This window comes from Echiichthys vipera (genome assembly GCF_963691815.1).
Source record: "Echiichthys vipera genome assembly, chromosome: 21".
In the NCBI taxonomy this organism is placed as follows: domain Eukaryota; kingdom Metazoa; phylum Chordata; class Actinopteri; order Perciformes; family Trachinidae; genus Echiichthys; species Echiichthys vipera.
In genome coordinates, this window is record NC_139846.1 from 22,321,595 (window position 1) to 22,342,615 (window position 21,021).

The 21,021-nt window shown below is 47.3% G+C and overlaps 1 protein-coding gene across 5 annotated transcripts in view; it reads right to left on the reverse strand.

The window, feature by feature from the left end:
- Positions 1-4,266: 4,266 nt before the first annotated feature.
- The window catches only part of LOC310963176 (rho GTPase-activating protein 12-like), a 60,655-nt gene continuing 43,900 nt past the window's right edge, over positions 4,267-21,021 (reverse strand). For 2 of the 5 annotated variants that reach the window (XM_083935860.1, XM_083935861.1), the window contains exons 3-19: positions 17,637-17,909; positions 15,709-15,849; positions 15,487-15,567; positions 14,893-15,015; positions 12,966-13,040; positions 12,507-12,568; positions 12,326-12,407; positions 12,024-12,146; positions 11,136-11,237; positions 10,952-11,050; positions 9,869-9,971; positions 9,277-9,396; positions 9,077-9,175; positions 8,471-8,548; positions 8,182-8,316; positions 7,937-8,042; positions 4,267-5,882 (exon numbers count right to left, since the gene is read on the reverse strand). In XM_083935860.1, coding sequence (XP_083791986.1) covers positions 5,708-5,882; positions 7,937-8,042; positions 8,182-8,316; positions 8,471-8,548; positions 9,077-9,175; positions 9,277-9,396; positions 9,869-9,971; positions 10,952-11,050; positions 11,136-11,237; positions 12,024-12,146; positions 12,326-12,407; positions 12,507-12,568; positions 12,966-13,040; positions 14,893-15,015; positions 15,487-15,567; positions 15,709-15,849; positions 17,637-17,909 — 1,977 coding nt within the window. In that variant the 3' untranslated portion in view covers positions 4,267-5,707. The remainder of the gene's footprint in view (positions 5,883-7,936; positions 8,043-8,181; positions 8,317-8,470; positions 8,549-9,076; positions 9,176-9,276; positions 9,397-9,868; positions 9,972-10,951; positions 11,051-11,135; positions 11,238-12,023; positions 12,147-12,325; positions 12,408-12,506; positions 12,569-12,965; positions 13,041-14,892; positions 15,016-15,486; positions 15,568-15,708; positions 15,850-17,636; positions 17,910-21,021) is intronic. The other 3 variants (XM_083935862.1, XM_083935863.1, XM_083935864.1) reach the window with 3 other exon arrangements.

Sequence of the window (21,021 nt, forward strand, 5' to 3'; positions counted from 1 at the left end):
ATTAAGCAGCTAAAGAGTCAAATACATCTGAAAACATCTACTGTAGTATCTCGGTAGTGTAGTTAGCCATGATGGCGGCGCAGAAAGTGAAACCACAAGCCGACTCAACAAGGCCAGAAACACCCTACATAGACTCAACGATGTCTGGGAGTCTGCCCGGTACAGCGACAACACCGAGCTGAGACTGCACCAGAGCTGTGTCCTGTCAACCCTGCTATATGGTGCTGAGGGTTGGCGGACGACGGAAACTGATGTCCACAGACCGTCAACCTTTCACACCAGAAGCCTACGGTAAACACAGCAGATGTTCTGGCCCAATACCGTCTCTAATCAACACCTTCTTAGTATCTGCAAACAAGACAACATGGCAGACATCCTTACGAGAAGGCGGTGGAAGTGGATTGGGCGTGTAATCCGTAGAGAGCAGGACAACATCACCCAAACTGCTCTTCACTGGACACCAGAAGGCAAAGGTAAAAGAGGCCGACCCAAGAACAGGCGGAGGACTGTGGAGGGAGAACTGAAGACCCTGCATCGTACCTGGGGCTCCATTAAGACTCTGGACCAGAACGGACAGGAGTGGAGATCCTTTGTTGCTGCCCTACATGCCAGCCGGCATATAAGGCAGTAACTAACATCTACTGTATATACACATACTCAACGCAGGATTCATCAGGTGCACACAAACTCAACTCTAATGTTGCGGAAGACGTGTAAATTGGTCACCAAGACCTAAAGGGCCTTCTAAGATGCTGTTTCTGCACTATAACACTTTTTATAATCACAAACTAACAGCACCATCCCTCAGATAAGCAGCCATTTGCTCACTGAGCTGTGAGTAAACAGCAGTGGATGAAGTACGGGGGTCACAGCGGCACAATCTCCCGACCATTTTGCCCCTCATCCAGCCGCTCTGCAGACAGCCCACCTGCAAATGAGGCAGGGAGAGGCTCTGAAGACCCATGCATCTTTTATGCTCCATAATGGCTTGTTCGCATTACCTGCCCACACCTCAGCTGTAGGCTGCTGCCTACGTCTGACACGTCGGTCGAATCCAAGGTGGTCCGTCCTGTCAAAACAAGAGCCAGAGCCGAGGTACGAGTCAAACCTGTTGCTATAAATTAACACGTACGTGAGAGAGGAGAGGGGGGTTCAGTTTGACTCCTAAGAGGGACGGCTGTGATCTGGGCAGGGAGGAGGGCACATGCGGTGGTAAATACACATGGAACAAACCTGGGGAGTGGATTAAAACATATGGGTCCTCAAATAACCTACGGAAGCCTGTTACTGCCAAGAGAAGGGGAAACAATGGTGAAAAGTTGGGTATGATAAAAGGAAAATGCCAAATACTTACTCAGCATTTGAGTTACTAAGGCAAAATCTTGACTTTTAAGTGTAAAAGTGACAAAAGCAAACCAAAAGTCTCGTGTGTGTGATATCAATGGAAGTGAAGGTTCCTGCACATTTTCCATTTCAAAACTCCAGACATTCCCAACTCTCATTTACAGACTCAATATTCATTCATTCATCTTCAACCACTTGTCCCTATCGGGGTCGCGGGGGGCTGGAACAGATCGCAGCTGACATCGGGCGTGACTCTATCACAGGACACATAGAGACGAACAGAGACAGACAACCATTCACACCTACGGGCGATTTAGAGTCATCAATGAACCGAACACGTGCACGTCTTTGGACAGTGGGAGGAAACCGGAGAACCCGGAGAAAACCCACGCAGACACGGGGACAACATGCAAACTCCACACAGAAGGGCCCCAGCCGGGATTCAAACCAGGAACCCTCTCGCTATGAGGCGACAGTGCTGTTCCAGAGCCCAGGGGCCGCCGCCGCCGCCGCACCTCGGGTTTTCACTCCGCTCCCGGGGACGTCCAGCAGCATTTGATCTGCTGACCTCAGCGCTCTCTGGCTGGAGTGTGACGGTGTAAGACTTGAGATAAGTACGGCAGTGCCGGACCGTTAAACATTAGAGCTTTAAAACCAAATAACAAAAGTTTAAAATCAACCCTGTAGCGGACAGGGGGGCCAGTGTAGCGAGGCCTAAACTGGTGTCATGTGGTGGCGCTTTCTTTTAGCAGTCAGGAGACGAGCTGGTGTGTTTTGCACGAGCTGCAGGCGACGAAGCAACGACCGGTCGACATCGACATCTTTCATCAGCACAGTTTCCACCTGGGATCAAACGTTCATTAAAAATAACGGTGATGCAGCTGAAGGGAGCGGCGTACGGGAGCGCACAGCCTGGGCCTCGAACAAGGTATTAAAACAGTAAATAAAGCAGGAAATGTTGCACAAATCTGGTTTACACAAACAGACAGACCAAATAATAAAACCAGATCCAAAGTGAGGCCCTTTCTGTGCGTCGGTTCAATCACAGACGGAACAATATTAAAAGAATCAATGAGCTTTACAAAATCCTCGACCAGAGGCTTTCACTCACGGCACACGACCATTAAAATCACCAGAAATTAGGAAATGGTCATATTTCACCATAACCTTGGACAACAGGTCAGCAGAGTCGTGGATAAAGTCCTTATTGGATTTTGGAGGAGGATATACAGCCGTGAACAACGCGTGGGCAGATTTAATTCAAATAGCTGCAGCTCAGAGGTGGAGGAAGCGTCGGGTTGGATCCGTCGACGCTGGAAGATGGATTTGTAAACGGAGGCCAAACCTCCACCTTTACCGGAGAGGAGCCGAAGGAAGTAGAGTCAGAGGAGGAGGAGGTTCAGAGGACGGGGGGTACTCACCAGCATGAAGCCAGGTCTCCGTCACCAACAGGAACGGAAGAATCACACACACACACACACAGGTCAGTGTTTCAATCCTAAAATGAGGACGGATGCTATTGAAACCCAGGAGTCAGAAGTCAACGACGCTATTCGTCAGAATTTCTGTTGGTAAGAATCAAATGTTTCAAATGTTGACCGTAATTTTGACTCATCGTCTCATAATAATGAATAAGTCTCTTACATTCCACTGTCAAAGATTTAGCTTCTAACTTTGATCACAGACACACACATGCACGGATACAGACAGACACACAGACAGACAGACAGACACACGCACACACACACATATACACACGCACACAGACAGACACACAGAGAGAGACACACACACACACACACACACACAGACAGACACACACACAGACAGACACACAGAGAGAGAGAGACACACACACACAGAGACACAGACAGAGACACAGACACACACACACAACACACGGATACAACACACGCACGCACATAGACACAGACAGACAAACACATACACACGCAGAGACACAGACAGACAGACACATACACACACACGCAGACAGACAGACACACAGACAGACACACACACACAGACACATACAGAGACAGACACACACACACAGACAGACAGACACGCACACACACACAAACACACACACAGACAGACAGACAGACACGCACACACACACAAACAGACAGACAGACAGACAGAGAGACAGACACACACACGCACGCACAGACACACAGACACACAGACACACACACACACACACACACACACACACACACACACACACACACACACACACACACACACACACACACACACACACACACACACACACACACACACACACACACACACACACACACACACACACACACACACACACACACACACACACACACACACACACACACGGTAAACGGAGGCCTTTTGCTCAGCGCCGCCTGCAGCGAGCAGCTTTGCTCAGCACTTGCTCCGCCTCGTGCTTCTTAATCAAAACTGGCACCGCGGCAATTACCTAATTAGACATCAATTAATCCGCACCCTTCAGGTCCGCGGCCGCGTTCGACCTGAGGAGTAACGACAAAACGCCTTCAAAGAACGGAGGAATCAGATTAATGGAAGGCGAGAGGCAGGGCCTGTGCTGCGTTTGAGAAATCTCCAGAAATGCGGCGCAGTTCATTTCATAATTAACAGGTAGGGATATAATTGATTGAGACGTGAAAGCTTAATCACTCAATTCAATAAGCGGGATATCGGCGTTGAGTAGATTAATTCAATTCAGTAATTAAAGGCGAGGGAAAAGGTGAAGCTTTAGTTGATTGAAGGTTAAAACAGCGGGCTTACCTCTCTCTCTATCGTCTCCGTCCAACATGGCGCGTTGGGACAGAGGACACACACTTTGGACGCCATGTTTAGTTTGTCTTTTTTTTATTAGACATAGCAGTTTCACAAACAGCAGTTAGCCGGAAAAATTACATTCAAAATGCGCAGCGGACCATGCGCAAACACTCCAGATACACCTTCACACTAAAGGAACAGTCGATCGTTGCTGTTGTTGTTGGTTTTTTTTCACAATCCGTGTATTTATTCATGTTTTTAATTCAAATTTACAAAATCAAAATCCTCTTTCGCTAGTTCACCGTCCAAGCAGACACACCTCAGTCACTATAACACATTTCCACAACTACTTCCTGTCACTGTACATATGCTCTGAAAGGATTTTTAAAGGCTCTTCTTTGCATTTCGACGCCCACACGTCGACCTTTGAAATACTCCCGGTACCATTTTCCCTTCTCTGAATACTCTTTAATACCAGCGTGGGTGAAGAGAAGGGTCATAAGGGTCGTCGAGCCGACAGATCATGTAACATCGGTAACATCTCAGTCCCCGGGAATCCACTCCGTCGCTTCCCAGTGACGCCAGGACGTCGGTGGGCGTTTCCGGCCACTGGAGCGACCGACGCTGAGGCTGATGGACGATGATCTCCGGCAGCTTTAACGGAAACTTGACCAAAGCACGTAAGACGACACGACACGCAGTTTGTACAAAGTGGCGAGAAGAGGATGCTTCCGCTCACGTTTGATTCCATTTAGGGGTTAATTCACTCGCACGTGTGTGCGCACAACAAAAGCAGAGGGGGTTTCGTCCTCCGTCGTTCAAAGTCACAGGACGCTCACGTCACAGGGTTAATGGTTAACACTGGCTGAAAGGGGGGCGGGGGGCGGGGGGTAAGGGGAGGGGGGTCGTCGCTAAGGTAAGTTAGGGAACGTGATCCGTAACTCCAGTTCGTCCAAGTGCCAAAAGACAGTCCGTTAACATAACACTGATTATTTTTTTGTTTTTTTTGTTCCACCGGCTCCAAAAGCACACAGGGCTCACACGTCACAGACAAAACTCCACGACACAGAACACCCATCCGAGTTCAGATTCAGCTCACCCCTTCAGCGAGGTGATGAGGTTGCCACGTGCCCCCCCCCTCCCCCTCCCCCAAGATCCGCCAAACTCTGCTCAGCTTCCACCGGGAGGCGGAAGGTGCCGCTGTTACGAAATGACTGGCCGCGGGGATCCAGTGCATGTGAAAACACCTGAATACTCAAATCCACCAAATCACACGGGCGTCCACGCGTCACCACTCTGAAACGCCGTCCGTTGTCCGGCCCCGCAACTCGCGGCGCGGACGGCAACTGAAAAAAAAGCGGGTGAGATCTGTACACCTTTTTTTTTTTTTAAATTCATCTCCAAAACTTCCGTAAGTGCAACACTTTTGTAAACTGTCCCGTCGATGAAGGTCAGTTTATTTGTTTTCTCCCAACTGCTTGGTCCACAGCAATGTTCAGTTCAGTCAAAGAAAAGAGGGGGAACGAAGGAAAAGGAGTCCGTGTTTGAAAAAAACCCAGCATCCTGTCGTGAGCGGGCGCCTCTACCTGCCGAAGATGCTCTCGTACTCGAGCAGTATGAGCTCCACTATCTGATTCTGGTAGACCATGTGGACCGCGATGTTGCCCGTCTCCGTCTCGGGCCGGAGCAGCGTGGGTCCGAACACGATGGCCACGCTCTGGGTGGTCATGCGGTTGGCCTCCCCGTGGTCGATCACCCTGAGGAGTGGGGTGGGGGGGGGGGTGGGGGTGGGGTAGTGGTAGAACATGGGGAGATTTAAAGATGGAGTGTGTCATAAACGGCTTTAGGTGATTGTATATTTGTTTGACGAGTCAGAGCAGCTTCAGGGTTTCATCCAGAAAAACAACATTATGGTGTAAACACACATCTTTAGGGCCTGAGACGGAGCGCTGAGGCAACACACACACACACACACACACACCCTGTAACACTAGTGAACGCTCAAGGCTAGAGCATAATAGCCTTTTTAAATAGAATCTACATCCTTGCATGCAGATGCACAAAACAATAACATATTCATGGAAGGGGAAGGAAAAGAAGATTAAATCCGCCCGCTGATATACGCAGACCTCCATACACTGAATGTCACGCTATAAATTTCCTCAAGAAACACCACTTCATAGGTGTATACTGAATTACAGCGAACACGGTGCCATATAAATGCAAATTGGGAACCCAGGCAAATGTCATTGTGAACATATGATATTGCTGCTGGCTCCAGTGGGCTAAGAAAACACGTTAAACCTGGCTGTAGTGTGTGTGTTTGCCCACAGGCTGATCAGTGTGAGCAAAGGTAAACACGGAGAGTCGGGGGGAGAGAGTGGGTGAGACATCCTCAGTGCATCCTCATTTATGATCCCGGCGCAGGAAACGCTTCAGTTCCGGGGTTCATCTGAACACTCAGACGTGTTGTCGAGGTAGATGGACGAGGTTTTCACGGGTGCTCGGGCACCCATAGGCTCTACAGACTGTGGACCCCCCCCCCCTCCCACCACTACCCATTGGTTTACTTGATTCCTGGATGCCTATGGAGTTATGTTATTCGATCCCATAGACACTCAACAATTGAGCCCAGATCGCCTCAAATAGCTGCAGACTACATCAAAGACATAAAAAATGTCTGCGTTTATGGACTTTTTTAGTTTCTGACTCATTGAATGTGGAAAAACTGTCAAATTTGCCCAAACTACTGTGTCTCTTTGACCAAATCACACACTTGTCGGTTGTTCCACGTGATCTTCTTTTGAAAACGTATGAATGAATGTAGTGAATGTTGTATTCTTCCACCTCACCTCACACTTTAACAACCTCTGGTGCAGAAAAGTGTCCAAAGAGGATCAATAGAAACCTTTGACATGAGGTTGGGATGTGAAGGGTGTGTTCAACTGTGTAAGTTAAACTGTATCCATTTCCAGACGTACAGTAACTCTTGGTGTTGGGTGTCCGACAGTCTCCTTTAGACCACTCGGAGGTTTCATACAGTGATGTAACACGTGTCAACTACAACACGGGACTGGACATTTCAAGACAAGGCTGTGGCAGAGGCAGCTCACCAGCACATGTTCTCTGTGGACAGGTGGTTTATATATATATATATATTACCAACCATAATGTTAACCTCTTGTTATGGACGTCATTTCTTGGTAACTCCAATAGGAGCATTTAATTTGCTGCCTTTTGGTGTCACATGTAATTAGACGTAAGACGTACTGACTCCATTGGTGCCAACCATGACATGCCAGCTTGGGAAGGGTGCTAAATAATGGTCCAAAGTTAGGCTTCACTTGGCGGGGGACCTCATAATACTGGAGTAATAAATAACTGAATTATCCCTAATTGAATCCATAGTTCATTTATGATTTATGCGCATGTGTGTGTGTGTGAACGCCTGTGTTGTAAAGTGCTGTAAGTGGTTGCTGAGAGTAGGAAAGCACTTTATAAACGCAGTGCATTTACAAAACAAGCCTTAGAATCGAACTTTCGGCACCTTTCAAAATTCAATTCAACTCGGTTCAATGCACAGCAGTTTGTAAATGTCAAGTCTGACATATCAATGAACTATCAGTGTCAGTGAAGGGGCTCTCAGGCCTGAACCCCCTCCAGAGACAGTGTGTAATTAACATATGATATTATATGATGGTATAACGGCCTTTACACAGTTTATATGTTATCATTGATGAAAAAGAATATCTTAAAGGCATCAGAGTGTCAAAAGGAGATGGACAGAAGCGCGAGTGAACTGTTTCCATACCTCCGCAGGTGTTTGAAGAGGCCTTGCATTGTGTCGTGGTTGGGTTTTGGCAACTTCTTTATCAAGTCTTTGATTGAATTCACTCGCTGCTTGTAGTCGGAGCACTCTGAAGCACAGAAACACACAGCCGGTCAGTGAACGCACATGTGCGCGGCTCCATCTTGTGGCCACATCAGGGACAAAGCTGTTGCACTGTAAACGCCTCGTCATAGTGGTCCTGTGACACAACGAATCAAGTTACTCACTGATGGCCTCAACAAAGTCCTCAAACGATCCGTATGTGAAGAGCGGCTCGGGGAGCTCCCTGAAGAACATCTTGAGAGCCCCGGTGGTGACGTGGATGTCCTCCCACTTACTGTCATTCAGATCCACCTTCTCATCTGATGGAGAGAGAGAAGCCAAACCAGAGGAAAAAGAGGGTGTTACAAGTCTGTGATTGCTCATGAAATGTCCCACAAATGTCAACTGCATCAGCCTCTATAAAGGAGATAGGGTTTTAGGCATGTCTGCGGTCAGTCGGCACTGGAGTCCTACCGTGATTTACGGCAAAGCGCAGCTTCTGGATCACAGCCAGGTTCCCGCTCACTCTGTACAAGCCGTCAATGCTGAGACCTGCGGGAGAAGAGGGGCAGAGGGGCAGGGGGATAAAATCAGTGAGTGGAAATGAGAACACTGTGGGTGCTGACCCTGAACAACAGAAACAGCACCAACGAGGGGGCGAGTGATCACACAGTTTGCGGTTTTTTGCATCACCTTGTGTCCTCTGTTAAAGGGAAAGTTGTGGGGTTGCAGTTTCTGGTCTTCAGCTGCCTACGTTGGTTAGTTTGTTTGTGTTACTGTGTGACTTTGGTGAGTCTGAACGGACCCTTTTTAAACACCAAAGTCACACAAGGCAGCGGTAGACCAGCAACCCTCCCATGTTGTGTGAGATAAAATGTGTTTAAATGGTGATGTGTCAAATCAAATCCGCTCAGTAGTGTTTTTTTTAAAATTTCCACCTCTAAAAAAGACCTGGAGCTCCGGTCTATGAACCATAATCAAGGCAGGACACATCAAACGTGCTTCATACATCAAATCCACCTTTGTAAAAACATCTTTCTTTTGAATAAACACGTTCTTGGCCTGGGTGTTTGCTCATACCTGTGTTCTCCACGTGGTCGATACACGTTGTGACAAAATTGGGTACTGATGTGTTCTCCCGCTGGCACAGGCTGGTCAGACTGCAGCCAAACACTTGATCTGTGAACCACCACACACACACATCACATGTCTAACTTTCATCCGTGCGCATATCCACGTGTGGGAAATGATCAACGGTGCACTGTAATCTGCCCAGATACCTTTGATGTATCCCTTGTCTCGGACAGCCTGATAGGTGGGCCGACGGGTCAGGAACTTCTTGAGCTTCAACCTGGTTTTCTTCTGGTCTGAGGAGTCCATGCTCACAGAGGTCTTCATCACTGAGGAACACAGGCAGGACATGAGTGGACTTCTTTAAGACACTAAGGTCGCACTCACACTGTCCATCCGTACCCGCCCAAGCACGTGTCACGGCTAAAGTCAAGTTCGTTGGGCCAGTGTGAGTGAAACCGTACCAAGGCGCCTGTGCGCGGTAGGCTTGCCGGCCACGGCCCGTTTGGGAGAGGTGGGCTTTTGTAAAGCACAGTTGCACATGTGCGAGCATGACCGTGCGACGCATCGTGATGACGTCCATCAATGCGTGTGACGTGTTACGGCGTGATGACGTATAGGCAGCAAGAGGCATTCACCGAGGCCCAGGTAGTGTGAGTACAAACAGGCCTAGGCCGCTGGGTGAGAGGGAGGGAGGGGGGGACAAGTACCCTAAAGCACGGGGCACGGGACGGACGGACGTTGTGAGTGCGCCCTAACACATTTAGAGTATTTTGTACGGGCGTTCTCAGTCTGTCTCACCTCTGTTCTTCTTAGAGTCCCGGTGCTCCTTCTCCTTGTCCTGTTTCTCGGCTCCTGGAGACTCTGGCATGTCCTCCTCAATGGCCTCGTCTGACTCCCAGGCCTGAAAATGAGGACACACACACATGTTAACAATTAGTTGGTGGGCGTGAACATAGCGTCATATTGAATGTTAATATCTAATCTGGCATAATCAACATTCAAAAACCCTGGACCCCTGTATTTCTACGGAGAGCACACTTAATGGTCCTAACTGGAGTTACCGGGCATGTAGCCTGCTGCCTATATGTTAGCCTAGGCTAGCTAAGATTGGTTCATGTGATAGCATAATATAGGCACGACTGCATGACACGATGAAACCATGAAAGGAGTCAGAGAAACTGCAACAATGCATGACAGGGGACACGGGGCATTTCTTTGCGTCTCTGTCCCGCGGAGGCATGCCTGTCAAAGAGTAATAGAACTTTGGGTGAAATTATAGTGATTTAACTTCTTCTACTTCTTCTAATTATGCTCTACTCGTGTTTATGCAACCAACAACCAAGCACCCAACAGCAGAAATAAAACTTTGTGTCCCTGTACGTGACAAATGAGGACAGCACCTGTTGGTCCAGTATTAAGCTGGAGCCCTGCTGACAATCTAGTCCTTGTTAATCCTTTGGGGCAAATGTAAACAGTCAATGTACGTCCACTAAAAGTGCTTGTTTTTGCTGCTGACAGACTCAGATTGTTATGGGAAGTGTCATTCTGGAAAGGAGCCTACAGAGGAATAAAACATTATGGTCTTTACTTTTCACTTGATCAGGTCAGTTTGTTATGACCAAGTCACGCTCAAGAAGAAATGACAGTTGGAAATCTTGTGTTGCCTCTTCCACATAATCGAAATCAGCTAAATATTTAAGGTAACACTAAGTCCCAACACCCCTCTCTCCTGCTCTCTCACTCACATTTCCATCAACGTCTTAAGGAAACAAATCACCTCTTGAGAAATTTCAGGCTAATTTTACTTTTAAGGACAATTCACTGCAGCAAGGCAGCACGACACTTCTGTCAAGATCGTGCTAATGAGAGATGCCCACTCACATGTGTGTTGATGGTCTCTGTGAGGGCCCGGTACCAGTCGTTGATGACGCTGTCGATCTCCGACTGGATCAGCAGCTCTGTCCCTTGACGGGTCTTCAGCTGTAAGAGGAAGAGGAGTCCACTTAACTTCTGACCACATTCAACTGTAAAGAGTGCGGCTTGATCCGCGGAGAAACTCACTCACCTCAATGACGTGCTTCTTGCTCGACTTGTCCTTGGAGGCCCAATCCACCGACCCCCCTCGCAGATCGACGGTGAACTCGGGCTTGGACTGGTTGCTCCCGAACTTCTGGAATCAATGAAACGGTGTGAGGGTGCGTGTCTGACACAAAGACGACGCAGCAGGGACACGTTGTTCAGGGAGGAGTTCTGTGTTCGTGTTAGAGACTAATTGGGATGTGAATTACCGTCCAACATCATCACATTCTCAAAAACGGTTAATCTCATTTTAACCCTTCGTGAATACACACACAACTTTAGTATTGTGTTACAGGAAAAGCAAAAACACTGTTAGTGGTTGTTATTTATATCATGTGTTTATGAATGATTAGAGTTTTGGTTAGACTCTTAACAACACGTCCAATTCAAGCCATTTCAGTGACTTTCAAGGTATCACTTTCTGTCCCTAGTGTGTGATTTCTAACCTTCCTTACAGACTCTTGGTCATGATAAAGTCATGATCTGTCAGTTCTGCCTTGAACATGCTGTGTGAAAGAGGCTGAGCTTCACTGAAGACAGTCAATAAGCTAATAGATGCTAACACACTCCATGGAGGTAAAGGGGACTGCAAAGTCAGGTCATAATTCTCTGAGTTCATTATTATTGGGCTTTTCACATTATATATAGTCATTTGATCCATAGGTACACACACACACACAAACACACACATGCGCACACGCAAACACACACACATACACACGCACGCACGCACACACACACACACACACACAAACACACACATGCGCACACGCAAACACACACACATACACACGCACGCACGCACACACAGTAGTAGTGAATGAGAGAATGAAAGAGAGGCAGGAGCAGCGACACATGCAGAGAGGGCACATACAGCGGCAGCCTGCACAGGCCTACAGTTCACATAGGAGACAGCGGGACGCGGCTTCACTGAGCGCTTCCAGTTGCTAAGGAGAGTGAGGAGCAGCTCAGGGATGGAGCCACTGCGGTAGTACGACTTCAGGAAGGAGAGGAGAGGAACAAAAGCGAGAAACACAGGATGACACATTTCACAGCACAGGTGGCAATGGAGACAGGTGACTATGCAGTAATGTGGAAGAGAGAAATAACACGGATGAATGGAATACTAAAAACAGCTAAGACACAAGAGCCTCTTGGGGCTGGTGGGATACGTACCCAGCTGGTGCTGCCACCCTGACCCTTCGCAAAGAGCAGGGAGGAACCCTGCAGGACGGTCCACGAGGAGGTCCAGTTCTTTCTGTACGTAGCGATAAAGCAAAGACATTGAGGCTCTCGGGATTCTCTTTCGAAAGCGCATCAGGATTTAAAGTTTGATGAAGAGCTGTTCGATTCCTACCTGACTTTCTTTCCATTCTCTGTGATTTTGGTGACATTGAGGACTCCACACTTCTCTGAGGGCTGAGGAGACACAGACGCACTTAAGAACCTGCCAGAACACACGCATGGAAATACACAGCAATCCATACACACGCTTGGGAAAGCTAATGGGAGCATGTTGGAGACTGGACGTGGCTGTGCTGCTTGATGTTTTGCACAAATATCACCAGCAGAGGGCGCCCTCACTCTGCTGCTGATGTCAAAATTGCTGCGTATTAGCTGGTAGAAACTCTTTTGAGCATGGCGTCAGATGTGATGCAGTTAGATGTGGCATGCAGCAGATGAGAGGAACCAGATGCAATGCAGGCTTTAAGGGTTTAAAAAATGAGGGGAAAGGCATGTTTGTATTTGGATGCAGGCGAGAATAGGATGAGGATGATGATGATAAGTGTGGTGCGATGCGAGCTGGAATACTAACGGTTGAGGGGTGCTTAGGAGATGAGGGGCAGGAGTCAGAGTCTGGGGAGCTCTGCTTGGGCGCCGGAGCACACTCCTACCAACAAGAGGCACAACATGATGAGTCGCTAACAACTAGCAGCTAACTACGAGACACATGAAGACAGGCGGAGGTTAGTGAGGAGGAGGAGAAAATGGATCAGGAACCTGGAGAGGAGGCAGGAATGTTAATGTGTGTCGTCAAAAAGATCAGGAAGAGAAGGCGAGTTAGGATTTAGGTTAGCGAACAACATGCATTAGAGAGTCATTCCAAGATGCTGCTCCCTTCCTGTTTATCCAAGATGAGAACCATTTAGAATCATCTATGATTGAGTGGCTTTGATTGTCACATTACAGCAGCGATTTAACGAGGCACTCTACAGGACACACTGGCACTGAATCAATACGGATCGTGTGTTGATCAGAGAAGGCGCCGGGGAGGCGGGGCGCTGCGTGGTACCAACTTTATCACGGCAAAGAGAGCGACGGACTCTCCTCTTGTGCGAGTCGGAAGGGAACCGCCAGAGTTTGAAAGAGAACTGCAACGAAACCGCCACAGAGTTAGCCTCCATTACATTGTCCTCGCTCTTGGTGTTTACGGCGCAGAGTTTATTAACATTGACTCCAACCGGAATAAAATACGACACTAACGTTGGTTTGTTTTTAAGGGTTATTTCTTCATGGGAGTGGCAGGTAATCTACAGTGCACGATGTATAAAACACTTTAAATGTGGGTAAATTGAATAATAAAAACTGAATATGACACTATAAATTAAAAGGGGACACAGCGCCACTACTGGATCACTTTGACACCCCTGCTTTAGAGCATTCTTTTTATTATTTGTCACTTATGAGGCGCACAACTTTACGAGTGCAACATTACATCACTGTGACATTCCTTGAACACATCGTGTGTGCACGTCTTGTTCTGTGGAAGTTAGCTTGCAACCTGAACCTGCACAGAAACTAAGGGCGCACTCACACTGTCCTTCTGCACCGCGCCCCGGGCTTTAGGGTACTTGTCCCCCCTCCCTCTCCCCCCGCTGGCCAGCCCGTTTGTACTCACACTACCTGGGCCTCGCGTGAATGCTTCTTGCTGTCCATTCGTCATCACGCCGTAACACGTCACGCATTGATGACGTCATCGCGATGCATCGCTTTATTTACAAATCTTTCTGTAGACCTCGAGTTTTTGTGCGTCTTGTCGACTGTTTTTGAATATTTTCATCGACCAAATCTGCAGTAAACACTCCACCTCCGCATCACACCAACGTGAAACTTTCGCCGCCGTTGTTGTTGTTAAATGTCCGTGCATGGTCCGTCCTTCTATTTTCTATGTCCGAACATGCGCACATAAATGAAGTCAGAACCGCCGTAGGCCTCGTGCTCGTACACGTGCGCACGCTCGTGCTCGTACATGTGTAAACGCGCTCTACAAAAGCCCACCTCTCTCAGACGGGCCGTGGACGGCCAGCTGGCTGCAGTAATGCGCGGAGCGGTTGCACTCACACTGGTCAAACGCACTAGGCTTGACCTGAAAAACCTGTTTTGGCCCGGTGCGGAAGGACAGTGTGAGTGTGTCATTAAAGTGGGTTTTCACTGTCTGATAACAACCCATTTGTTTACAACATGCGTAAGTAAACCTGCTACTCACTCAGTAATAAACCATGTAAAGATTTGAAAATAAAGGAGACAGAATAATCTGTTTTAAACCGGGCCCTCTGCTGAGCTGAAAGTGTCATTAGTACCCTGGATTAAACTCCGCCATTAAGACAGCTGAAGGGAAGAGCAGACAGAAAGTCTGCCAAAAAACCTGCAGGACCCACAGTGTCTGTTTCCACTCCGATCAGACCCAACAGTCTGTGTAATCCCGTTAGATTTCCAGCCCTGCCATGTGCGTTGTGTCTTACCTTGTCATTGAGGTCTAGGACATAGGTGCTGTGTCTCCACTTGGTGAGGACGATGGGGTCCTGCTGCTTCCTCTCCAGACTGCGACTCTTGGGAACCTCGCCGGACTGAGGGGAGATGTTGTACTGTACAGACAGAGAGGAGAGATGCAGTTCAGACGTCACTAAGATCTCCAAACACACCCTTCAGAGTCTCCTCTCCCCTACCTCTCCTTTTACCGTCCACAGCACCATTGGACAAAGGGACTTCTCTTACAGCTTACACTGTCTTCAACGACCCACTGAATGCATCCACGCGCGTACTACTGTCTGCTCACAGTGAGAATGGACTGCTCGATTCTGATCCGCTCTGCAGCTTAGCAGGTAAACAGCCGGTAATAGTCTGTCTGTCGGAGTTCAGCTCAAACTTGGCTCCGGCGTGAGCTCGTCAGACGCTCATCCACTTACATTACACAGGACTGGTCTTAAAAACACCCACCGGGAGGCGTCACACACAAGTCTGTTACTACGTGACGTAAACTGAGAGGATTACTTTAAACGGGGTATGAAATAGGTAAGACAAAAGCTAATGGAAACCTAATGTGAGGATAATCTTACCTTGGGCAGCTCCCATTCTGATCTGGATCCATCGGCGCTGTAGTAGTAGGGCCGGCCTTGTTCATCCACATGCTTTATCCACTGCGAACACAAACACTAGTCAGCATTCAAGATAAAGGGAAAACAAGAACGTCTGATGCAGGGGTGGATGATACATCACATTAAATGGACTGGACAGCTGTGATCAGTCTATAAGCTCGCTGGTTAATCAACAGACTGTACCTTCTCCTGTGTGTATTCAGAGACGTAGAGAGTGTGTCCGTGTTCATCCAGCTCCTCGGACCAGCCTCGAGGGGGCGACCCGTACTGGCTGTCAGACTGACTGGAGTGGGTGCTGTGACAGTTTTCCTCAGAGGACAGCGGCTGCGGAGGACGAAGAAAGAGAGACAGACGCAGGTTTTACGTGGTTTATTAGAAGACAACAAATAGGCCCATGACGACGTTACAGCTCGTCCACTTTATTTGAGTATTGAGGGCCAGCAGTTGATTGGCTAGCTTAGCAGTAATATTAGACTTAGTTAGCTTAGCTTATTTTTTTGGAAGTTTGCCAAGCCTTTATTATAGAGGACAGACTGGAAATGGAGGGAGAGAGAGAGGGGAGACATGCAGCGAAGGGCCAGAGGTCGGAGTCGAACCCCGGCCGCTGCCTCAAGGACCTTCAGCCTCTTTACGTGGGGCGACTGCTCTAACCACTGTTCCACCGCCCCCCAGTCAAATTGCTTTTACACTTATGTGCTAATTAAACAGACAGCACACTGTATAATGTGTTGAAAAGTGAGTCATAGGCCCATTGTTTGCCAGTCTAGTGGTTTCCTGGTCCTGTTTCCAGTTTTGCTAAGCTAAGCTTCGGTAAAACCATAAAGACATGAGCGTGAGATCAATCTTCTCAACTCAAGCAAATAAGAACAATTTGTCAAAATGTCAAATTGTTACCTAATAAATAGCTCAACCTCGGCCAGCTACAGCATTAAAATGTTGCTTACTCAAATGAAACATCTGTAATTTACGGGATCCCAAGAAGCAAGCTTTCTAAATTAATTTCCCTCCTGTGTTTATGACTTAAGAACATTTCAAATGTTTTGACTGCAGTTTTTTCCCCATCAGTGGAAAATAGTCTGGCTTACCAGATGCACAGCGTGGATATAAAGCCTGACACCGACTGGACGTGACTCACGTGTCGAATGTATTTAGGATGTCCCCCTATCTGCTTTGCAAAGGCACCATCACTGCATCCAGGGACTAAGTGTCACCCAAGACGATTGTGATTGGTTTAAAAAAATACAAACAGCCTCAAGCGTTTATTTCCTACTATACCAGAAGAATAGTTTAAGTATTGTGCAGCCAGACCATTCTGCAGCGCTGGAGTGTGGTCTGGCATTGCAAGACTAAGTGTTTGTTGTTGTAATACACACTCCGGCCACATGAGCACATTTTTTTTACCCCATCTGTTCATGAGTCACAGGAGAGAGATGAGACTAAGACAAATTCTCATTCGCCTCTCAGAAGCTTCCATAGTAATAATTAGCATCAATTACTGATTAACTTGCATAATTGATACATTTATGAATCAGTTGGTCTAAAATAATGTCAAAAAATATATATTAATTTGAAGATATTCAGTTGGTTGTGGTAAAAACAGCAACTCGTCCCATTTAAGAGGCTGGAACCAGCTTAAAAGATTAATTTCATGTTGATTAACTCATCATTATTCATCATTATTATTTATTCCATTGGTTATTATTGTTACCACCACACGGGGGCAGTGTGGTATAGAAACCCTGACTTCCCCATGTCAAAGGCACTCTTGTTTCCCTGCCTTCAGTAACCGCAGCAGCATTTTAAAAGCCCTTTGAGGTCCACCACACCTTCACCACAGCCTGTTTATTGGGTTGCCCGCCAGAGAATCCATTTGCAGTCTCTTTATGACCTCCTGGCTGTGGAGGTTAGACGTTTCCGCGCACACACTTAATATCTGAATCCTGGGTTTCATGTGATCACACCTACTGTTGTGTTCCCTGCGGGTCTATAAGGAGTGATTTTGAAGTGACGTTTTTAAAAAGGAAGTCACGTAGTCTTACATTTAAATTGCTTTTTCACGGTGTATAAACCGAGACGGAGAAATTGTATCCACTAGTTTAAGCATCCCTCACCTCACTCTCCGCCGTGCCCTGGCTGTCTCCCCGGATACTGCTGGTGCTCCCGCTGGCGTCCCTGGTGCGCGGTGGCTTCCAGGTGCGCTCTCCGGTGGCGCGGTTGTAGTAGAAGTGCCTGCCGCTCAGGTCTTTGTGGGTCTCCCAGTCGCCCAGGATGTGGAGAGGGGAGCTGGAGGGGACGGGCGGCAGGCTGGACTGGGAGATCTTCAGCTCCTGGAGGTTGGTGTAGACCGGCGAGTCGGACCGGCCCTGACCTGTAGGTGATGTAGTCTGGTGGAGGACAGGAGAATAAGAGAGGAGGTGAGATCGTGTGCAGTTCTTAACTCCTCAGGATTTTATTGAAGATCAAAGCATTCTACTTTTTTTCATATCTTCTCCAGATACTTTTTGAGTGTCCTTTGAAAAAGATATTGTAGGGATTCCCTAACTAGAAGAAGCCCTGAAGCCGCTCCAGAGTCTGCTCGGATCTAAGTATCTGCAGGAATGTTGGTCCTGTCCAGCACAGACAACCAACAGCTCTCATATCCTGTACCGGGACTGTGGAATGTAACACGCTGAGCTGTTGCAGTTAAAATCACAAACATGCACATTTCGCTGCAAAAACAACAGAGCTGCTGCTGCAAAAATAAACCTGACTTCTCTTTCTGGGAGCATGGAGGTGAGGCGGTGAGTTATGAGTCCTCTGACAGTCTGCACGGCAGGATGCAGCTGCTGATCGAATCACACAGCACACGTGGTCCGCAGATACTTGAAAACCACATCGGTCCCATTCAGTTACATAATCATTGAGACAAACGCTATGAACATAAAGGACTGCTGGAAGCTGCGTGATAGCTTTAATTACAGTATATAGAACTTTTAAAGTGGACGTTACAAAGTGATTTGCGGGATGAAGAAAGACTAGAAGACAATATAGGAAAAGAGTCAAACACATACAAAAAAAGTTAGAAAATCCAGAAACAGCCATGTAAAGCAAATTCATTATAAGATGCTTTTAAATACAGCTGCTAATTTGGCTTTGCAGGGGTTTGTTTGTGATAACCCTTCCTTCAGGGTTCAGAAATATAACTTAAAAGGTAGGATATAGAACAGCTTGACTATGTATGCCTTGTACCGGAAGAGTAAAACTTCTTTAGATGACAAGGAACCAATGAAGAGAAGCTAAAACTGGAGCTGTGTGAGGTTTACACCTAGCTCTCTTATAAAAAGTTTTTCTGCAGAGCTCTGGAGCAGCTTAAGTTGAGCCAGAAGATACAGAAGCAGGTGATCGAGGTGTTAGATTGAAAACAGTCCATACGATGCAGGAAGTCAGAGTGACCGGTGTTCATCAGGCTTATCAGACATCAAAACATGGCACAATTCTCACAGACAGGATTTGGCAACTATATTTTATCTTGTGTCATGGTGACCGCAAAGTTAATGAGGTAATCTACCAGAAATGTGCGCTTGCATGTTTCTGATGGGCCAACACGGTGCCTTATTTCAATGTCTGCTTTGATTATAAAGCAGGTGGAGGTGCTATATGAATACCGTAAAAGTATCAAAATGCTCAATCCACAGAGAAATACACAGCCTGTATTCAGGAACTTTCTTTAAAGTCGTCAGGACCTCTGTACATTTGTTATGTCACAAATAACCTATATGTATAGGTAGAAAGTGAGGTGGTTCGGGCATCTAGTAAGGATGAACCCTGGGCGCCTCCCTAGGGAGGTGTTCCAGGCACGTCCAGCTGGGAGGAGGCCTCGGGGAAGACCCAGGACCAGGTGGAGAGATTAGATCTCCACACTGGCCTGGGAACGCCTCAGGATCCCCCAGTTAGAGCTGGTTAATGTGACCCGGGAAAGGGAAGTTTGGGGTCCCCTGCTAAAGCTGCTGCCCTCGAGACCCGACCCCAGATAAGAGGCTGAAGATGAGATGAGATGATGAGATATAGGTAGAAAATGCTGCTACAGTCATTCCCCGGCTGCAATGATGTTGCAGAGATGTGGAAAGCACAGATACACAAGAGCCGGAAACACTGACCAATCAGAAGAGACAGGGATTTTTCAGACATCTTTAAAGAGACAGACGCAAAAACTGAGCGTTTCAGACAGATGGTGAATACAGGTCTATACAGAGACACCGTGTGAGAAAACTAATGTTCTGATAGAAACCTAGCATACCAGTGTGAACCTGAAAATGAGCATAGTATGGGACCTTTAAAATCACATTAAAAAGGTTGTTTAAAGATGATAAAAGTGGAGAAACAAGCAGAATACGCAAAATGCAGAGCACAAACAAGCTAAGAGGAAGTGGAAGGGGAGGTAATATGCAGATAGCTTCTTATCAAAGGGCTGGTGTCATGTGTTGATAAGGATATATCACATTATAACTTCTATTCACTCACTGCAGTTCTCTGTCTAAGTGAAAACAACGCACCACAGTCAACAAAATGGACTTAATCACAATTGGGCCCCGGAGTGTCAGTTTACACACACTTCAAAGACACTTTTGAAAACTTGGCAGCATCCGAAGGTCACTCCGCAAAAGCCAGAAAGCTGTGTTACCATGGCTACAGCTCAGAGCATTTAGCGTTGTTCTAAGTATTTTGGGGTTTTGGAGCAGCGCTGGATCGAGACTGAGGCCAGATCTGTGTCTCTCTTGACGAGGTCCAGCTATAAAACAGAGCAGATAAATGGACCCAGAGAAAAGAGGAGGCTGTGCCAGCGCCACTCCTCTGCCCTCTGTTTGTAACAGGTGAGGAATGTGGGGGGGGAAACGCACTTCAGTCGGACGATTTGAGCGGTTCTCAGGACACAGATGGGACTTCCTGCCGCTCCTGGAATAACAGGAATATTTTTCACAGAATTTATTATTTAATATCCTGCACACACGCAGGAGAGGAGGAAAGGATTCAGTGGTGTCCTGCTGTTCTCGGTTAGATTCGCCCCGCTGTTTCCCAGTTCCAGTCCAACACACAGCAAGTGCTCGAGCGCGGAGGCCGACCACTGAGAGATGACGGTTTGGCTGAACACAGGCTCGGACTCATCAGTCACAACTAGAATGGTGCAGCTTTAATTAGGTTTTTAGGGAATAAGAAGGTAAAGATAAAGTCTATGCAGATGATTGAGTGTGGCCTGAATGTGAGGGGGGTCGAATCCATTTAGAGTTCACTCAGGCCAGAGTAACCAATCTGCGTCTGGTGGAGAAGTAATTAACAAGCTACCACTTTGACACGCGTTAAACCAAACGGGTCGGGCCTCAGTTCAAAGTTAGGGCCTTTAAAATAACACATGACATAAGTTAAAGAGATTTAAAAGGATCTCTCAAACGTGGATATTAAAAGATGCTGTAATAGAAATACTGGAGAAAAAAAACACTTGAATAAGCCAAACAGTCAAGT